We start from the raw sequence: 20,991 nt of genomic DNA, 5'->3' as shown, positions 1-20,991 counted from the left end.
GTATGTTTAGTAGCGTTGTATGTAACGTTTTCCAATAGGGCTGGGGGGGGAAAGGGTTAGGTTAAGAAATTAGCATAATGCGCCACTTCAGTTTTCGCCTCAGGCAGCAGAAAGGTTAAGGGAGCCCCTGGTTTTACCTCACAGGGAACACCATAAAAAAATGAAAACCACAAAAAACTATGGCGAAATTGCGTTTTCTTTCCAATTCCAGGACTAAATACAGGGTACATCCATTGGCTGCCATGCTGAGGAAGCATTGGCCTCAGGATGTCCCCATGTGAGACCCACTGTCAATCAACTCCATACAACTTAGCAGACCGCATGGTGCAGAGAGCCTTCCCTGCGGCGCGCTCATAGTACTCAGGAAGAGGAGGAGGAGGTGAGGGCACATGCAGCGCAGGGACGGCAGAGGACACATGCACCGGGAACGGGGCGGGGAGAAGCCGAGCGCTCGCTGCCTCTACTCAGCCGCCTGGGAGCTGAGGGCCGGCCTCGCTTTCATTACGCGAGACTTCAGCTTGGCGCCGTGACCCCCATGTGAGAGCAGCAGCTCCTAGTAAACACTCGGGGAGCCGTTCAGACATGGCTGCCCAGCACTAGGCAATACTGAGCGCCGCAGGCAGGAGCGCCCGGTGGTGCTAGCAGGCCCGTGTGGCAGTGTGCAGCGCCTGCTCTGTCGGTGGAGCTGCCTTCTTTGTTGTGCTGCTCTGGCTGTCATCCACAACTCTGATGCATTAAACAGTGACATTACTACGAAGACAAGGGAGACTGGGAGAACCCAGAGAGGTGATTTCTTTCTATTTCATCCCACAGCCTGGTGAGTGCAGGAAAGATGTGGATCCAGGTGAGGACCATTGACGGAACAGAGACCCGCACCATCGATGACCTCTCCAGGCTCACCAAGATTGAGGGCTTGAGGTTAAAGATCCAGGAGAGTTTTAACGTCACCCCAGACCGGCAGCGGCTCTTCTACCGGGGCAAACAGGTAAACAATAGCAGGCGGTGGCATCGGCATCCAGGTAAATAAAGCGTACATAAGAGAGGACAACTTTGTAATATAGCATGTGTTGATGTCCAGGGGATGTCTCTTTACAAGCCGCACATCCTTGGATGTGGAATAAACACGTATGTATATGCTCTTCCCATGGACACGCTGCGTGCCCCACCCCCCACTCGACTCCGTCAACATCGCCTTGATGGCTTGAAACGCGTACTGTATTACAAAGTTTGAGCCTGTCGTGTACTCCCTTAATTAAGCCTCATTGAGAACCCTTTCCGCCCTTCATTCCTTCACGGCACGGTAGGCGACACTGCATTAACCCCTGCAGCACCCGACACCTGTGCCCGGTCCACCACTTCTGATGCAGTGTACGGTGTTAATCACCCATGCCTACATACCTGGCCTGAAACCACCGCAACGTCGAACTTTCCTCTTCTGTTTTCCTGTAGATGAGGGGTACAATCACATCCTCATTTTAACAGACGCAGCGCCGTTTATTCGGCATCTATCAGCTTTGCGGCATTCCCGGGCCACAGAGCTTTTTTTTTCTGCTGCTTAACGTCTTTTTCGTAAACTTTTTTTTTTTTCACTTTTATTATTTTCTTCGTTTCGCCTTGTAAATAGGAACTTATTTAACCCTGTTCTTGCAAGATTACAAATTTTTGATTCAGTAACGAGCATCCCCCCCCCAATCAATGTGTGCTAGACGTCTACTGTTCTACTTCCTTTCTGGAAAGGCCTAGAAGACGTAACTTGGCATGCAGACACACGAGTACTTTGCTAGCGAAGAGCGAGAGGCCTGCAAAGCATTCAATTTGTGTCTTGATTTGCACTTTCATTGGCTGAGACTAGAAGGTTCTCACCGTCCAAACCTCAAATGAAAGTTTATTTACATTTAAAAAAAATTAAACATTTTTGCAAATGTATTTATTAACACAAACAAGTTAGCAGCATAAAATCCTCCAGCCGCAGGGAAGACTTGTGATCCGTGGTGGAAGCTGCCCACTCATGCCAGGCAGTTACAAAGAAGCTCCAGGAAAGCAAAGGGTGCTGTGTAAAATAACTGATTTCTGCTCGTTTCCCGTCCATTATTATGTCTTTTGTCGTTACCACTTTGTCTGCCTTGAATGAACGTTTCTGTGCACCGTACTACTCGCCTTGGTTGATATTGATGTATTGTATTTGGAGATGTATACGTTAATATAAGAAAGAAAAAGCAGATACCTTAGTAAAAGCCTAGAAAGCATGCACGCTTTCTTGTACGGTGTGATTGCTTTTCATGTTGTACGCTGCATTGCTAAATATCATACAAACGCAGGATCCGTTGCGTGATCCTTTCTCTTTAAGATTCTGGTTTATGTTGGTTGGTAAAACCTGACTGCAGAACTCTGCCCACAAGCTGCAAATGCCACTAAGCTGTGGCCGCCATCGCCATGTGACTCGTTTTTATGAACAATGCGTGCTGGAAATGTCAGCCAGGGCCTAAGAGTAAGGCCAGCGTACAAATGTCCTTATTTAACTAGTGATCATCCAGTTTACTCTCCTACATATAAACCACCGTGGATTAGCTAACAAATTTGATAGAAATTTCACTTTATGTTTTGATTGCTGCCAGACAACCTCGTTTGGCGCTTGATGATAGTAATCCATCACCCCTCGGTAAACGTGGGTTTTGTGCATTGGAGGGATGGCTGATCTCCTCTACAGATGTCCAGGTTAACCGTGACATTCCTTGAACTATTAGGACCGTGATTTAATTCTAGTTTGTTAATTTGTTCCCTCTCAATGGGAAGTCTTCAGTGTTTGTACAGGCGAGACGTGGATTTGTTTTTTAGCTTGCTTTGTCACTAGATATCACAGTCTATCATTGGTTGTGATACTTTGCATTGGTCGTGTATGGAGAAAATTGTGCAATACTCCATGCTCATGTTTAATCGTTATCTCTGCAGTCTTGTTTTTCTCGAATCTTTCCCAATGTGCGCAGTTAATGAGAGGCATCTGGCACAGTATGGCCTCCCACCCCCTCGCCTCACAGCGTGTAATGGTTCAGTAATCACAGTACTGCGCTGTGTTTGGTTACTTGAACCTTCATCTAAGGCCTCATGCACACGAACGTTGTTTTGGTCCGCATCCAAGCCGCAGTCACTTCATTGGGGCCGCAAAAGATGCGGACAGCACTCCGTGTGCTGTCCGCATCCGTTGCTCCGTTCGTGGTCCGCCCAAAAAATATAACCTGTCCTTTTCTTGTCCATTTTGCGGACAAGAATAGGCAGTTATATTAGTGGCTGTCCGGACCGCAAAACACACAACGGTCGTGTGCATGAGGCCTAACACATGTAAAATGTTAGTTTTTTTTTTTTCGGTTCTTTGATTTTTGATAGCTTTCCAGTATATTTTACAGTTTTTATTTTACAATTCAAAGCAAGTGACAAACTCTCATAATAGAAGAGGTGAGTTTGGTACTGATTTATGCACTTGGAAATTTTTACATTTTGTAATATGATAATTAGTTTGACACTTTTAAGTAATCCTCATGGGTGTGGTTTGCTTTCCTTTTAGATCAGACCCACAAGCCTCAGAAAACTTGGTTTAACATAATCATTATTTCTGTTTGCTGCATACCGTATTTTTCACCCTAGAAGTTGCACCTAGGTTTTAGAAGAGGAAAATAAGAAAAAAAATATTTTTAATCAATTCAGAGCCCCAATCAGACCTGCAATGTTAAAGGGGTTTGCTGAGATTTCAGGATAGGTCATCAGTATCTGATCGGTGAGGGTCTGACACCCGGGACCCCCGCCGATCAGCTGTTTGAGAAGGCACCGGAGCTCCTATGAGTGCCGCGGCCTTCTCACAGCTTCTCCTAGGCCAGTGACGACACATTCATCAGTCATCTTGCCTAGGTGCAGCTTAGCCCTATTCAATTGAATGGGGCTGGGTGCAATACCAAGCACAGCCGTCACACAATATACGGCACTGTGCTTGATAAGCACGGAGAAGTCCACAGTGCTCACAGGAGCGCCAGTGCCTTCTTAATCAGCTGATCGTCGGGGTTCCTGGATGTTGGACCCCCAAGGTGACCTATCTAGAGAATAGGTCATCAATATAAAAATCTCAGAAAACCTTTTTAATTAGACGTCAAATCAGAGCCCTAATCAGACCCTCAATGTTAGTCAGATGCCAGATAAGACCCCCAGTGTTAATTATACCTCAGATCAGACATAAAAAAAGAAAGTTTATCCAGCTCACCATAAGCGTTCAGTGCACGGAGAGGACCAGACCCGTCCCTTGTACAATCCGAAAAATAAAGGAATATTCTCCAACATCCATCAGTATTGGTCGTCCTTATTGTAGATCGGCATAACAGTACATGCTTCAATCTTCACCACCCTCTACCACAGTTAACCTGTGGTGGAGGGTGGTGAAGAGTGAAGCATGTACTGTTATGCCGATCAACAATAAAGACGACCAATACTGACGGATGCTGGAGAATATTTCTTTATTTACCTCAGATCAAACCCCCAATAAGAGCTCAGATCAGAACCCCAATTTTAATTAGACCCCAGCTTAGACTCCCAATGTTAATTGTCTGAGATCAGACAAAAAAAGTGCTCTTCCTGCCACACTGATCTGTGACCCGACGTCGCACAAAGTGAGGTTACAGAGCATGTCTCTGTCCACACGCTGTGCACTGGTCACAGCATTCAGCGGTGGCAGGAGAAGACCAGGAACGGTGAGTACTGGCAGCATAAGGAGCTCCGTATTCACCGCTCCTACTGTACTAATGAGCGATTGTGTAAAGGAAGATCACAATAGTATTTATCCTATAAGCTGTGTTGGCTAGTTTCACACTAGCATTTTTGCTGGGTTCAGCAATAACGCTTCAGTTACTGATAATACAACCATCTGCATCCATTATGAAAGGATCCGGTTGTATTATCTTTAACATAAATGAAACACTAAAACTAATTCCCATATAAATATCAGACCCATATATAGTCAAATTATCAACACCAAAAATAATTTATGGATACTCGCTAAATCACTTGAAATTATATGCCAACACAAGATATAATCAAACCATACAAACTTTTATTATAATCACTGTAATACACATGATTGACAAAACACAGGGTTAAAAACAAAATGAAAAACACACTAGGGCTGGTGCTGCATGATTGGTGGACAATAAGAGCTCAGATCAGAACCCCAATTTTATTAGACCCCAGCTCAGACTCCCAATGTTAATTGTCTGAGATCAGACAAAAAAAGTGCTCTTCCTGCCCAAACTGATCTGTGACCCGACGTCGCAGGCTCTTTTGTCGCGGGCTCTTTTGTTATCAATAACACACTGCCGGGCGGTAACTTCTGCCCAGCAGTGTGTTTGGTGACGTCACCGGCTCTCAGGGGTGGGCTTTAGCTCTGCCCTAACCGTTTTACTGGCTAGGGCAGAGCTAAATCTTGCCCATCAGTGCCGGTGACGTCACCGAGGTTCCTGGCAGACCCATAGAGAGCCCGGTATGTCACCGGATCTCCAAAAAATGCCTCTGCCCTGTGCAATTTAGCGCAGGGCAAAGGAGAGCATCGGAGCATAAACTGCTCCAATGCTCATGTCAGTGGGGCTGCCGGGGTGAAAATGGAGGGATGTCCGGGTTCAGCTCTGAACCCGGACAACCTCTTTTAATATTGATGACCAGAAGATAGTAACATCTACCAAAAATAAGGACAACATTACAATTTATACTGACTGCAATTTAGTACACAGCAAAGTACAAGCACCACCAGTCCACTCCCTAGTGGACTGGTGGTGCTTGTACTTTGCTGTGGACTAAATTGCGGTCAGTATAAATTATAACGTTGTCCTTATTTTTGGTAGATGTTACTCATTTCTGGTGATCAATATTAAGCTTTATTGGCTTTTCACCTATCTATACTGTACACCTTCATGCTCCTTGTGTGCCACAACTGTGGCGCTACTGATATCCTGTTTGGTTTACGACTCTCCTTTTGTCTATAAATTTTGTAGCCGTTTGCTGTTGGCGCCAGTATCTATTTATTTATTTACTCTTGTTGCTGACCGCGCATTTGCACTTGCATTTTATTTTTTAGTCCACCAATCATGCACCACCAGCCCTAGTGTGTTTTTAATTTTGTTTTTAACCCTGTGTTTTGTCAATCATGTGTATTACAGTGATTATAATACAAATTTGTATGGTTTAATTATATTTTGTGTTGTCATATTATTTCATGTGATTTAGTGAGTATCCATGTATTCCTTTTGGTGTTATCTTTAACATAGTCAAGACTGATCCATCATGAACTCCATTGAAAGTCAATGGGGGACGGATCTGTTTTCTATTTGCGTCAGAGAAAACTGATCTGTTTCCTATTGACTTTCATTGTGGGTCATGGTGGATCCATCTTGCTCCGCATCCCAGGACGGAAAGCAAACCGCAGCTTGCTCTCCAGTATGAGAACGGAACATGCATTTGGAGCATTCCGCTCTGTTCAGTTACGTTTTGTCCCCTATTGACAATGAATGGGGACAAAACGGAAGCGTTTTTTCCCTGTATTGAGACCCTATGATGAATCTCAATACCGGAAAATATTAACGCTAGTGTGAAAGTAGCCTTATAGGGTGAAAAATACAGTTGATTGAGTAGTCGGTGCAGTTGACAGAGCTACATGCCCCAGGTTGGAGTCAGGGTTACCAGTTTAGTTATTTTATTACTCTGCGTTTGTGCAACTTCTGTACATCTTTAGGCTGGGATTCCATGTAAGTCTACAGGATGGTTGTGTGCTGTGCGGCAAAACTGCAGCCATTAGACAAATTCAATACATACTTTACCTGTACTAGCTGAGAAACCACGCCGACCTAGTTGACTTTTTACTCTCTTAGTATATGCAGGTCAGTGTAAATTTAAAGGGTTATCTGCGTTATTAAAAAGGTGTCCTTCAAGACAGAAATTATGATAATGTACAGTATATTCCAGCCAATCGCTGACCTCAGTGGTCATATGTCATATTAAACTGACCCCACTGATTGGCTGTTGAAGTATCCAGGGTATATGGGTATGTTATTGCTGCAGCCAAGAAGATGATGTTATGGCTCCAGTGGTGGAGATAATTGGAGCGGTGGCACTGGAAGTGATGGGTGATGAAGTAGGTCAGACCTGCATATACTAAGAGGGTAATAAGTCAACCAGGTTGCCGTTGTTTCTCATCTAGTGCAGGTGAAACTTGTGTTTTTATATGCTTCGCATGAACATACCTACAAAACGCAGCAACCAGCTGCAGTTTTGCCTTACAGCTAACAACTAACCTGTGGCCCTATGTAGAAACCCAGCCTAAAGATGTACAGAAGTTGCACAAACCCAGAGTATTAAAATAATGACTAATGCATTTTTTTTTTTTTTTTTAAATCAGATCATTTTTTATTGAACATTTTACAATGTAGCTACACGTTTTATCATATTACGTACAAGGATGACATAGAGACATGCTGTCCATACGGCTAATAACGAAAAGGACGCCAAGCTATGTGCAGTAAACAGATTACAATCCAACCCCCCCACCCCTCCCATCCCACCCCACCCAACCTGCAAGATTCAAAAGGCACATTGTTAAACACCTCTATTCAGACGTCGAAACGACAGCCATGGATCCCACAATTTTTCAAATTTCGCTGGGCATCCACGCTTCTGGTATACCATCCGTTCATAACTCAGCATCACGTCAACCGCACTTAAGAATTCACCTAGCGTTGGCGGCGCTGTCTGTATCCAATGTAAGGCGATTAATTTCCTAGCAACATACAACACTCTACCTATAGCTATTTTATGCACCTGACCGGTGGCCAATTCAGAGACATATCCCAACACACACACTTTCGGGTCAGAGGGTATTCGTACTTTGTAAACGTCCTGTGTCGTCTGACGTACCAACTCCCAGTATCTCCCCAACCTTTCGCACGTCCACATCATATGCAACAAATCTGCAGACACCACAGAGCATCTTGGACATTCATCCGTGGGTCTAAACCCTATACGGAACAAAAAAACCGGTGTTTTGTAGACTCTATGGACAATAAACAGCTGTGAGAGTTTACGCCCTTCACTCAAGGAAGAGAGAGGTATCGCCTCCAGTATGTCAGACCACTGGTTGTCAGTTAATTCGCCAACATCTTTTTCCCATTTACTTTTAGCCGCAAGCGGATGTGACATTAGAAACTTATCAAGCAACATCTTGTATATACAGGAAATCATACCTCTCCTCGCCCCCCTGGACAGAATCAGGTGCAATGCAGCATCTCTCCCCGCCACCATAGTTGTACCTTTAAATGTGGAGTTGTAAGCGTGTCTCACCTGAAGGTACTTATAAAAGTGAGTTCTAGGCAGTTCATACTTCTCCTGAAATCTGGCAAATGACATGAACTTCTTTTCCTCTAAAAGATGTCCCAACCTCAGAATACCCTTCCCTTTCCATGCCCCAAACTCAGACAGGGAGAGGAATTCCGGCAGCACGGGATTATCCCACAGTGGAGTGTATTCCGTATTGCCGAAAACCCCCCTCAGGAGCTTGACCCTATTCCACACGGATTGCATCAAATGTCCCAAATCACCCATCGGACCACTCCTTCCAGCCCTCTTAGTCTCAAGGATTAGCAGTAGGTCACTAGAGGACAAGCAATACTTAAACAACTGACACGACATCTCACTCGACTCCAGTTCCAGCCACCCCTTAAAATGTTGGCATTGAGCCGCCAGGAAGTACACCCAGGGGTTTGGCACTGCAAGGCCCCCTTCCGTTTTAGGATATTGCAACGTTTCCAGCTTAATTCTCGGATGCCCCTTCCGCCATATGAGCTCCCTGAAAGTAGCATTGATTGGAGCAAATTTGGACTTTGACAGCCAGACCGGGGAATTATGTAGAACATAGAGTAGCTGGGGCATCAACACCATTTTAATGAGATTGGCTCTTCCCGCCACTGACAGATATAATTTACACCATGCCTTAGTTTTATTACGAAATTTAACAACCAGCGGGTCAAAATTAAGGCGCCCAAAGTAATGCATTTTTTTTAATTTTATCATAATTGCTACTTTGAGGACTTTATTTTACAGTTAAAATTGCTTTGTGCTGTATAATTAGCTTTATTTACTTGAAGGCTACATACTCCATTTATATCAGTATGAGACAGGGTAGGAATAATCTTGAATTACTGGAGCACTTTACTTGCTGTCAGCTGCAGACAGAGAGTGATATAGTTAAAATAACTTGAACATTATACCCACATATGAAATTGCAAGATGCTAGTGTGTCTGTAGTGAGAACTTGCTAGTTAGTAAAGTCCTGTAATTACAGCAGCCTCTGCAGACTTTCAAGTGAGTGAGAGAATTGTAGTGGCAATTACACTACTCACAAAAAGTTAGGGATATTTGACTTTCGGGTGAAATTTATGGAAAACATAAAAAGTTCACACTACCGGTTCCGCAGGGCATTGTTCACCATGAAGCGGTCATCGGTGTACGATATGGCCAAAGGACATCCACTTCTATGCCTTTCTGTGGCTCTTCCAATCTCTCTGTATATCTTTTGCAACCTGCTGATGACGTTCTGTGACACTCTAAGCTCAGTGGCCACTTCCGTCAGAGAACATCCTGCTTGAAGCCTTGCAATGGCGAGGTACTGTTGGTCAATTGTTAGGTGTCGTCTTGGTCTCATGATGTCAAAATCTGAACAGCATGATGAGGAGGACTGTTTAAATATCAATTCCAATTGAACCAGGAAATGTATTGGGTGATTCATGGAACAAACACCTGTTGTAAATCTTGCCATTAAGCTCCTTGTTAGAGAACAGCAAGTTGTGCAAAAAGTACTGAAACATTGAACAATTGGACATGTGCATTCAAACGTTTAGAGAAGGTCACATTAAAGTTCCCCTATAATGGTTAGAGTGCATTTTGGGTTCATCATGAATTTTCACCCACAAGCCAAATATCCCTTTTGGGAGCAGTGTTTATTGTGAGCTAGTATGTTGTAATGAGTCAGGAAATAAACACAATTTCATGTTGGTGAATTATGAAAAAGAGGTCTGCACTACATATGGCTGAACACTGAAGCAAATGACTTCCTAAAGGTATTGCACATGATGATCTAGGAGCATTGTAAAGTCTTTGTTAACATTAGAGTTGCATATAGTTAGTGTGGTTGTCCAAAAATGAACAGTTATCACCTATTCACAGGTGATTGTTGAAAGTCCCACCACCAGGATCCGCAACAATCACTAGAACAGGGGTCCTGAGACCCCATTCCACCTCAGCGCAACAAAAACATACAAAGTGAAATAAATGCATAGGTGCACGAACACCTGGCTGCAATACCAAAGCAAATGTAAGATACAACAGCATATTTCAAATAATGAATAAATGGTTTGGAATTGCATCACTCTTATATCAGTATACTCTCTATACGTTGTCAACAGTGATGAAGGATCTGAATTCCGTGATGGTGCCACTCGAATCAAAGTCTGTGAGACTGGTGGAGACAGTACATATTATATAGTAGTTTTTAAAGTGCTTGAGGCTATGGTTATTTATCTGCCAACACTGGATTATGGCAGCAAAGAATCTGAGAGTGGAGTTTGTAACCACGACAGTCCTACCTACATTTACCTGGTCAACTTGCAAATTCTGGGAATACCGTAGTGATGACAACTGGTTAGTTTAACTCATTAATAACCAGCTCTAGAAGGCTTATAATGACCAGAATATTTTATATGCACATTGTTATTTAAAGGGGTTGTCTCACTTCAGCAAATGGTATTTATCATCTAGATAAAGTTAATACATGGCACTTACTAATGTATTGTGATTGCCTTTCCCGGTCCCCCCTCCTGATCGCTGCACGGCCACCGCTACATCTCTCCATCACGTGGATCAAAATATCTGGTGACAGGGGAGCAGCCAACAGCAGGGCGCAACGGTGACCAGCCTCCCTAGCGTTATCCGTGATTCTAGGTATGCTGGTTACCGTCGCGGCCTGCTATTGGCAGCTTTGATCTGTGTGATGGAGTGGTGCCGAGGACCGGGTAAGTATCGCCTATAGGAGGGGCCCAGGCATCGTGTGTGGGGAGGTATTTCTCCTATTGAATAACCCCTTTAAATGGTCATTGCCATTTCAGCAAATTTGCATAACTCCACAGTACAGGCAAATATAAGAAACTTTGTAATGTACCCTATTAGAAAAAAATTCTGTCTCAATTTACCATCCTCTTATCTTCCATCCTGCCTCCTGCACTTATTCACTTTTGATTCACCGTTGCAATCCATCTTGACAGATGAGATGGATTATGGTCTCACTGAGGGATTCGGTTACATGTTGCCCATAGAGAAGATGGGGCAGATAGTAACTATTTTTGTAGTACTGTAACAGAAAGAGTAGACAGCTGTAACTACCAAATGGACCTTTATTCTGACAACTGAGAGGCTGGGGGCTTGGATCATAAGTGATGTGTAAAGCCGAGCTTGTACGTCCATGGTTGCTGGCTCCCAACTTTTACAACTGGCCTGACTGTGTCTAGCACATGCGCATAGCCTTGGGCTCCTCTTTCAACAATGCTGTCTGGTGGTCTCCCATACAAGCTGCACCCACTGTCTTCGGGCCAGTTCACATGATGCCCAGGTTACAGGGGAAAAACTGCAAAATACAAAAAAGTGTCAGTGGCCCCATAGGTCTTTTAATGAAAAGTATACATATTATATATAAAAACAACTGACACTAAATAGGGAACTGATTTTAATAATACATTTTGGTGTCAGTTTGCATATTTAATGAATAAAGAGCTATAGTTTGAAAAAAAATATGACGTTTTAAAATAAAACTTAAGAAAAAAAATCTCTAAAAAAAACATTCCTAAACTGCAAAAATTATTTTGATAGTCAAATAAAAAAAATTAGCAATGTTAAACCACCATGTGCGCTAAATCCCAAAAAGTGCCTGATCATTGGTTGGGGGTCTGAGTGCGGTGACCCCCCTTTTGATCCCTAGTACAAGGGGAGAGTAACGTACGTATTGCTTTCTCTGGCCCGGTGCTGCTGAGGACAGAGTTTAGATGGGCCCTTTGACTTTTTTTGAGCCTGTGTCATGCAGCGAGGAGAGAGTGCACTATGTGCACACTTTTCTCCCCTCATTCTAGGGGTTGGTGGGGGTCTCCGAGCTTGGACCCCCCCACCAATCTAATTAAATATTATCGTGTGTGTATAAAAAAAAAAAAAAAGTCGCCACCTGGATTTAACAAAGCAAATAGTTATGAGCCTCCTATTGGATAATTACTGCATGGGCGATTATCTTTCAGCTGGCAACAAGTTATTTAACCCTGACTGGTGCAATGAGTTGCTTCACAACCATGTCGAAAGACACATCTCGTGGTCGTGAAAAAGATGTTGAAAACATTGGCAATCGTCAAGCAGAGAAAACATCTAAGGAGATTGCAGAAACTACTAAAATTGGGTTAAGAACTGTCCAACGCATTATTAAAAACTGGAAGGATCGTGGGGACCCATCGTATTTGAGAAAGAATTGTGGCGGGAAAAAATCCTGAATGATCGTGATCGGCGATCACTTAAACATTTGGTGAAATCAAATCGAAGAAAACAACAGTTAGAACTCAGGGCTATGTTTAATAGTGAAAGTAAAAGCATTTCCACACGCACAATGTGAAGGGAACTCAAGGGAAGCCGTTAGAAAACCACTAATCAGTGAGGCAAACCAGAATAAAGGCTTCAATTTGCTAGGGAGCATAAAAATTGGACTCTGGAGCAATGGAAGAAGGTCATGTGGTCGGATAAGTCCAGATTTACCCTGTTCGAGAGTGATGGGTGCATCAAGGTAAGAAGAGAGGCCGATGAAGTGATGCACCCTTCATGCCTAGTGCCTACTGTACAAGCCTGTGGGGGCAGTGCTATGATCTGGGGTTGCTGCAGTTGGTCAGGTCTAGCTAGGTTCAGCAACAGTATGTGCTCCAAGAATGAGGTCAGCTGACTACCTGAACATCCTAAATGACCAGGTTATTCCATTAATGGATTTTTTCTACCTTGATGGCACGGGCATATTCCAAGATGACAATGCCAGGATTCATCGGGCTCAAGTTGTAAAAGAGTGGTTCAGGGAGCATGAGACATCATTTTCCCACATGGATTGGCCACCACAGAGTCCAGACCTTAACCCCATTGAGATTATTTTTTTGGGGACAGGCACTGTATATTAATGACCCTTTGTAGCTGTGTGGTTTTAAAGTGATAGACACAAATGCTGCAGCATTTTATTTTACTGTGTGAACCTTTCTCTAGCCCCAGCACAGATTACCCTGGCCGCACCTTTAAAACCAACCTCGTTTTGTTTGTAAGTTAAGGCTGTTGAGTTCTTAGCCCTACTGAAATTTTTAGTGTTTGTTGGTGTTCACTATCGTTACTATCATTACCTATAGTCTGTATTACACATGAAAGATCACAGTTTTCCGGGGGCAGGTCATGCTGTCAAATCACGAACTGCTGACGGCTAGACAGCATGGGGACACACGATGGCTTAACGATCGCTCCTCCCCATGCTGTGGAGGAGAGCGCTGCATTTAATAGTAGCAGTCTCATCTGCTAGCGAGCAGGTGATTGGCGGGAAGCAACGCTTCCTTCCCAACAATTGCCTGCGGAATCAGATGGTGTAATAGGACCTTATGTGGAGTTGCAACTTGCCTGATATTCCAGAATAGTACTGATAAAGTAGCATAAACAAAATAGTATTGCAAGCACACAGAAATGTTCATACTATGTGATAAGTACAATGGGGGAGATTTATCAAACTGGTATAAAGGAAAAATGGCTTAGTTGCCCATAGCAACCACTCAGATTCCATCTTGCATTGTTCAGAGCTCCTTTGGAATGTGAAAGATGGGATCTAGGGGTGGGTGATATATGCGATATGCACGATATGAATCTGTGCAACAATACAGATTTTTTTCCATATCGCATATATTGCCGGACCGCGATATGACCACGGAGCGGTAGTGAATTGAAGAAGCTTCTCACCGCTCCGTGGCTCCGGCACCGTGTTGTACTGGAGTGGCCAGGGCCTGGCGTGCACACAGCTGACGCTGTGTGTGATGTCAGGTCCCACCCAATGCATGCTGGGAAGAAGACGCAACACCTGCGGACTGCCGAGCACCCTGCAGGAAAGGTAAGTATAGCGATTCTTATGGGGGGGGGGGAGATCTATTTGCAAAGGATGGCCATGGGGCTGATATGATGGCACTGGCTCTAAGGGACATGTCTGATGGCAAATGCCATGGGGCTGATGGCACTGGCTCTGGGGGGGACATGTATGATGATGGCAATTGGCAAATGCCACGGGTCTGATGGCACTGGCTCTGAGGGACAATCATGTCTGATGATAACAGCAAATACCATGGAGCTGATGGCACTGGCTCTGGGCCACAGGGGGACATGTATGATGATGATGGCAAATGCCATGGGGCTGATGGAGGGACATGCCTGGCAGATGATGGCAAATGCCATGGGGCTTGGGGCTGATGGCACTGGCTCTGGGGGACATGTATGATGATGGCAATTGGCAAATGCCATGGGGCTGATGGCACTGGCTGTGGGCCAAGTTTTGTAATTAGTATTTTTTTCTATACATACAGAAGAAAATAATATATTGCACGTGCTTCAAATGATATCGCAATATAGATGTTAGGCCATATCGCCCACCCCTATCTATCCCATGAATGTCCATTGAGTGTTTCACCTAGAATTATTGTTATCTGTAAAATTGTGCCAGCCACATTGTAGTGCCTATATAAATGCATTAGGCACAGTGCCCCAATAGTACAGTACATTTTACTCCTTCATTGTCTTGTACCGCTGTTTACAGCGTTTAGTAAAAGGGTAAATCCTGAAAAAAATAAATCTTTTGACAAGTCCTGTTGATTCCATGATTAAAAAGGCCCGAGAACTCTATAGAGAACCATCAGTAGCCACCCTGTCACAGAAAGCTCCCAATTCCGCCAGGAACCAGAAGCAGTGTAAAAACCTCATTAATTAAAGGGTTATTGTAGTGCAATAAAAAGCTTAGGAATGACCTAAAAATGTTAAGAAAAAATAAAAATAAAGCAATTTATGCTTACCATGCAGATTCCCTGCCACTGCAGTTCCTGCTTCTGTTCTCGACATGGGAGGAAATTACTGGGATTGCCACTCAGCCAATCGTTGCTGCAACTAGTGATTGGCTGAACGGCATTTCTGGCCATTTCCTGCTGTGTCGAGAACAAGAGCAGGAAGAGGAGCGCAGCAGGACACCCCAGCACCATCAAAACAGCGGGGGGAGGGGGAATCGGTAAGTTAAGAGTAAGCCTTTTTTTTTTTTTTATGCATACTTACAAGCAAAAAAGCAATTTCTTCCTATGTACTGAGACACCCTATATGACTTATGTTTGACTGTAGTCTAGCTTTCACAGTTAGGTCTTTGTCATAGGTGTTCAGACTCTTTTGCTTGCCTGTTTTTTCTGCTTCCAAACACATCAGCTTTTAAAGAGTTTTTCAGGCTTGTTATATTGATGACCTGTCCTCTGATAAGTCATTAATATTTGATTGGTGGGTGAAGTGGAGACACTTACCCATCAGCTGTTCTCTGAAGCCTCCAGAGTTGGACCTAGCACTTTCAATGTAACAGGAAGCATAGCTCCTTTCAAAGTGTAGTGGCCGTGCTGGGTTACTTCAGCTCAGCTCCCATTCAGTGAGAGCTGAGCTGCAGTAGGCCGGAGTAGGGCTAAAACGATTACGCGATTCGTAATTCAACACAAAAAACTCCTCGATTCAAATTTTTAGCATCAAGGATTCGTTTGTGTCATGTGACCACGGAGCGGGAGTGAAGCGCTTGCTATTACTTACTGATCCATGATCACCCGCCGGCCTGTACCGCGCTGCACTGGATCCTGACACATCGTAAGCGCGCACTATGACCCGGCACTGTGTGACGTCCGGATCCAGTGCAGCGCGTGGAGAAGAGGAAGGAGCTGTGGAGCAGCGCCCCTACAGGAAAGGTAAGTATTTTATTTTACTGGCGTTGGGGACATGGCACTGAAGGGGGACAGCCGGCAATGGATGGCATGGAGGGGCAGATGGGAGTGGGGACATGGAGGGGCTGACTGATGGCAGTGAGGGACATGGGGGGGGGGGGGGCGGCTGATCTGATTGCACTGGGGGAGTAGGGGACATGGAGGGGCTGATCCGATGGCACTGGGGGACATGGAGGGGCTGATCCGATGGCACTGGGGGACATGGAGGGGCTGATCCGATGGCACTGGGGGACATGGAGGGGCTGATCCGATGGCACTGGGGGACATGGAGTGGCTGATCCGATGGCACTGGGGGACATGGAGGGGCTGATCCGATGGCACTGGGGGACATGGAGGGGCTGATCCGATGGCACTGGGGGACATGGCATTGAGGGGCTGATGGCACTGGGGAAGTGGAGCTGAAGGCACTGGGGTGGGGGAGAGCTGAAGGCACTGGGGGAACGGAGCTAATGGCACTGGGGGATAGTGGAGCCCATGGCACTGGGGGAACTGATGCACTTGGGCTGATCACACAGGGTGTTGGGGACTGATGGCAGGGGTTCTGATGAGTTTTTATAAAGGAAACAGTCTATTAATTAGTTTTTTAGATTACTCGATTAACCGTAAAAAATAATCGATAGAATACTCGATTACTGAAATAATAGTTTACTGCAGCCCTAACCCGGAGATGAGCTTCCTGATCCATTCACAGTGCTAGTTACAGCACTGGAGGCTGCAGGGAACAGCTGATCGGTGGAAGTGTCCTGCCCTCACCGACTGAATTTGAATGACCAATATCGGGACCCTGACTTTTCACTTGCTTCCTAATATATCCCGACTCTTGTCAGGTTAAAATTGAATTGTAGTTGTGACATGTGGGATAACGTGTTATTTTGAGCTATCGTCATGACGAATTTATACCCTTTAACATACGGTACATTCTACAATATATGTCAACTAAGGTGTCTGTTTGATGCTTAATTAATTGATAAAATATATATTTGTATTTGTATATAGTGTGTGTAGAGCAGGAGAGTGAGCAAGTGTTGTTGACGGGTCCAAATTGACAGAAGGCGGGGGCCAGCAATACCAGTAGTGCAGCACAAAATACCGCCCCAGCAGAGCCAAAGACCACAGTGCAGCGTGGTTTAGTGCCCCAGAAACTGCCACTCAGTGGTGGCCAGCACCAGCTGCCACATTCTGCTCTCCTATATACAGTAAAATTCAGGAGTCAGGAAGGCACCTTTAGGTGCTGGCAAGGTACATAACTTTTTGACAGTCGCAGCGTTAAATAACTCGGGCTACTTTCACACCTGCGTTCGATCGGATCCGTTCTGAACGGATCCGCTCATATTAATGCAGACGGTGGCTCCGTTCAGAACGGATCCGTCTGCATTAAACTTAGAAAAATTTTCTAAGTGTGAAAGTAGCCTGAGCGGATCCGTTCAGACTTTCAATGTAAAGTCAATGGGGGACGGATCCGCTTGAAGATTGAGACATATGGTGTCATCTTCAAGCGGATCCGTCCCCATTGACTTCCATTATAAGTCGGAACAGATCCGCTCGCCTCCGCACGGCCAGGCGGACACCCGAACGCTGCTTGCAGCGTTCAGGTGTCCGCTCACTGAGCGGAGCGGAGGCTGAGCGCTGGCAGACGGATGTATTCTCAGTGGATCCGCCTCCACTTAGAATGCATTAGGGCCAGACGGCTGCGTTCAGGGCCGCTCGTGAGCCCCTTCAAACGGAGCTCACGAGCGGACACCTGAACGCAGGTGTGAAAGGAGCCTTACCTGGCTGGTGGCCATGAGGAGGGCTTAGGCGCCCCCTGGGCATCCGCCCACCGGGAAATTTCCCTGTAGAGTCTATGGCCAGTCTGCCCCATGTCTAGTGTTTTTTGTAGTGTGACCATTTTACTCAAGAGTTTTCCTTTAAACTTTCACGTAGTCTCTGATTTCCCCAACTACTGTCTCTTATTACTAATGTTTCTTTGTCTGAAAATATCCAATGTGAGTGCGTAGTAATCCGAACTCTTAAAAACAAACCCCTCTGCTGTGAATATTAGATAGAAATGACCATCGGGTTCCTTTTACTACACGATTGCAGCCATGTCTTTTTCTAATGCAAACTGTGCTTAGTAGGAGTAAGAATGCATTTATTGCGCACAGATTTTCTTTATCTTTCCACACATGACAGGGCTTGGAAAATAAAGGACATACCATGCTGCTCTGATCAGAGGCAATTATGTCAAGGAAGTTCACCAAGTTTCAATGGCAAAGGTCAAAGGAAAAAAAAGAGAATGGTTTTTCACAACCTCAGTTGCTGGCTTAAGCTCATATTTCTCATCCAGGAAATTTCGGGTTTAAGTCACTTAGAAAAACTGCAAATGAATAAATCAAATAAGCCCCCCAAAATTTAAAGAACAGCATATAAAATATCAGTGTTTGTTTTGGTCATTTTTCTATAGGGTTTTTTTTTCCTAAATGTTGTTAAAGAAAAGTTCTCCCCATTCTTTTACCGTTGTTTGTGAACATTTTGTCAGCTTCCTGTGAGTTAACTTTAGGCTTCTGGAATTTAAATCCCTTGAACCGCTGCCATAGAAGTGTTCAGTCTACTGCTTTACATGCGTGTGCTTCATTTCAGCTTTGAGAGAGAGAGATCCTAATTCTAAATTTTCTGATCGCTATATTACATGCTTTGGTCTTTTAATTTTTAATTCGAGGAGTTCTGCCATGACTCATGTGGGGAAAAAAAAAATTGTACATGACAATCTTTTTAACAAAGCTAGAACCAGACCTTTTTTGCTTGATTTATTTCAGGCTGGCAGATCAGGGGGAGATGTCCTTTCTGCTACAGGTCTCTCCCTATAATGCCTCATTCACACGTCAGTGTTTGGTCAGTGATTTACATTGGTGATTTTGAACCAAAACCATGTGTGGCTCTAAACACAGAACAGGCACAGAGCTTTCCCTTATATCTTATGTCTGTGGAGGCTCCAATCCTGGTTTTAGCTCATAATCACTGATGGAAATCACTGACCGAACACTGACGTGTGAATGAGGCATATCTGTCTCATGTTCTAGCAGATATGGATGATGGCAATTGAAAGATGGACCTGATGTTTCTTTATTCTGTTTTTAGCGTGATGCGCTGTTGCATTGCATAATTGTTATGCTTTTCTCGCAGTATATCTTGTCGGGTATTCCCGGTTATTGTTTTATATGCCATGTAAAACCTCAATAAAAACTATTGAAATGAAAGATGGACCTGAGCATGTGCGACCACCTCAGCAGATGCATGTGCACATTACTGTACAGATCAAACACCAAGGGGCACCACGCAGTAAAGAGAATATCTCGCAACTGGAGCATTTTTGTAACAGAAAGTAAATTACAAAAGTGACTGGCTTTTTCATGCTGAATTATATTAAAGTATCATTTAACGTTGGCACAATTGCATCTGCAATTTTATGTTGATTTAATTACTACAATGCAGGTTGTTGTTTTTTGCCTAATCTCAGTCAAAGCATTTTCCAACATACAGTACTTTTTTTTTAAAGATAGCACACATTATGGCTTACATGAAATTAAATTCTCCACAACAATGCAGTATTATTATCAGAACGTCGGCTAAATGTAAAGATGGATATTTTGAATATAATTGGAATCTACTCAATACAATTTCCAAATGCATTCATTGGTGCATTCAAAAGTGTCTCCAAACTCAACCTACACTTTAACTGTATGGGGAAAAACAACAACAAAACATACAACTGGAAATGGTTATAATTCATTTGGAAAGCATTAAAGGGGTTGACTCATCATAGACAATGGGGGCATATCGCTAGGATATGCCCCCATTGTCTTATAGGTGCGGGTCCCACCGCTGGGACCCGCACTTATATCGAGAACGGAGCCCTGCAAGGTGGGTGGCTGGAGGACTCCGGTCCGGCCACTACCAAGCCAGCTCCCCATAGAAGTGAATGGGAGCGTACCGCGCATGCTCGTCCCCTGTTCCCATTCATTTCTATGGGGCAGATGGAAATAGCTGAGCCAGCGCTTGTCTATTTTTGCCGGCCCCATAGAAAATGAATGGAGGGCGGCTGCGCACCTCCTTCACTTGCGGGGCTCCGTTCTCGATATAGGTGCGGGTCCCAGCGGTGGGACCCGCACCTATAAGACAATGGGAGCATATCCTAGCGATATTGTACATGCCCCCAGTGTCCATGATGAGACAACCCCTTTAATTATAAAAATGACCATATGCAGTCAGAAACAATGTAATAGTTTTTAATATGAACAATTTTCTAAGTATAAGGGTACGGACACATGTGTTTTTCACAGTGGACTTGTGTGTGGAAAAACTGCAGCATTTAGAGTAATAGGTGGATGAGATGTTAAAATATTTCATCCATATGCTGCGGAACTAATCCTCAACAATATCTGCACATAACTTTAAATGCAGTGGAAATTTTAAAGGGAATTTGTCACCAGTTAAAACCAGATAGTGACACACACCTTTTTTTCTGAACTGTCTTTATTTTCTGATTGCACATATTTAGTTTTATTCTATTTCCTGAACATGATTATGGTGGTGGCCATCTTTTGCATTTAGAGATCTGCTTTACAGCATCCTCCATAGGCTTTAGGTTCAATCGATAGGAGGGGACCTCATAGGAGAGTTTTCTAGGCATGCTCTGTGACCTGTGCTAAGGGTCAGGAGCGAGTTCAAAGTTTGTGAAGCCTTCAGAATGTTTTGTATTTCTGCATAAATTTGACCTAAATCAGATTTTTGCCTAAGTCCTAAAAATAGATGAAGATAACCAAATCAAACAAATGAGTAAAATATATTACACTTGGTCATTTATTTATTGAGTTAAATAAGCCAA

General features: G+C 44.1%; 1 protein-coding gene across 1 annotated transcript in view; it reads left to right on the top strand.

Moving 5' to 3' along the window:
- Positions 1–411: 411 nt before the first annotated feature.
- The window catches only part of UHRF2 (ubiquitin like with PHD and ring finger domains 2), a 113,187-nt gene continuing 92,607 nt past the window's right edge, over positions 412–20,991 (top strand). The window contains exons 1-2 of the mRNA XM_044272564.1: positions 412–537; positions 814–985. Of these exons, the coding sequence (XP_044128499.1) occupies positions 833–985 (153 nt within the window). The 5' untranslated portion in view covers positions 412–537; positions 814–832. The remainder of the gene's footprint in view (positions 538–813; positions 986–20,991) is intronic.

Source organism: Bufo gargarizans, chromosome 1 (assembly GCF_014858855.1).
Source record: "Bufo gargarizans isolate SCDJY-AF-19 chromosome 1, ASM1485885v1, whole genome shotgun sequence".
Lineage (NCBI taxonomy): Eukaryota > Metazoa > Chordata > Amphibia > Anura > Bufonidae > Bufo > Bufo gargarizans.
The sequence above is the reverse complement of the archived record's forward strand: the minus strand, read 5'-3'. Positions and strand labels throughout refer to the sequence as shown.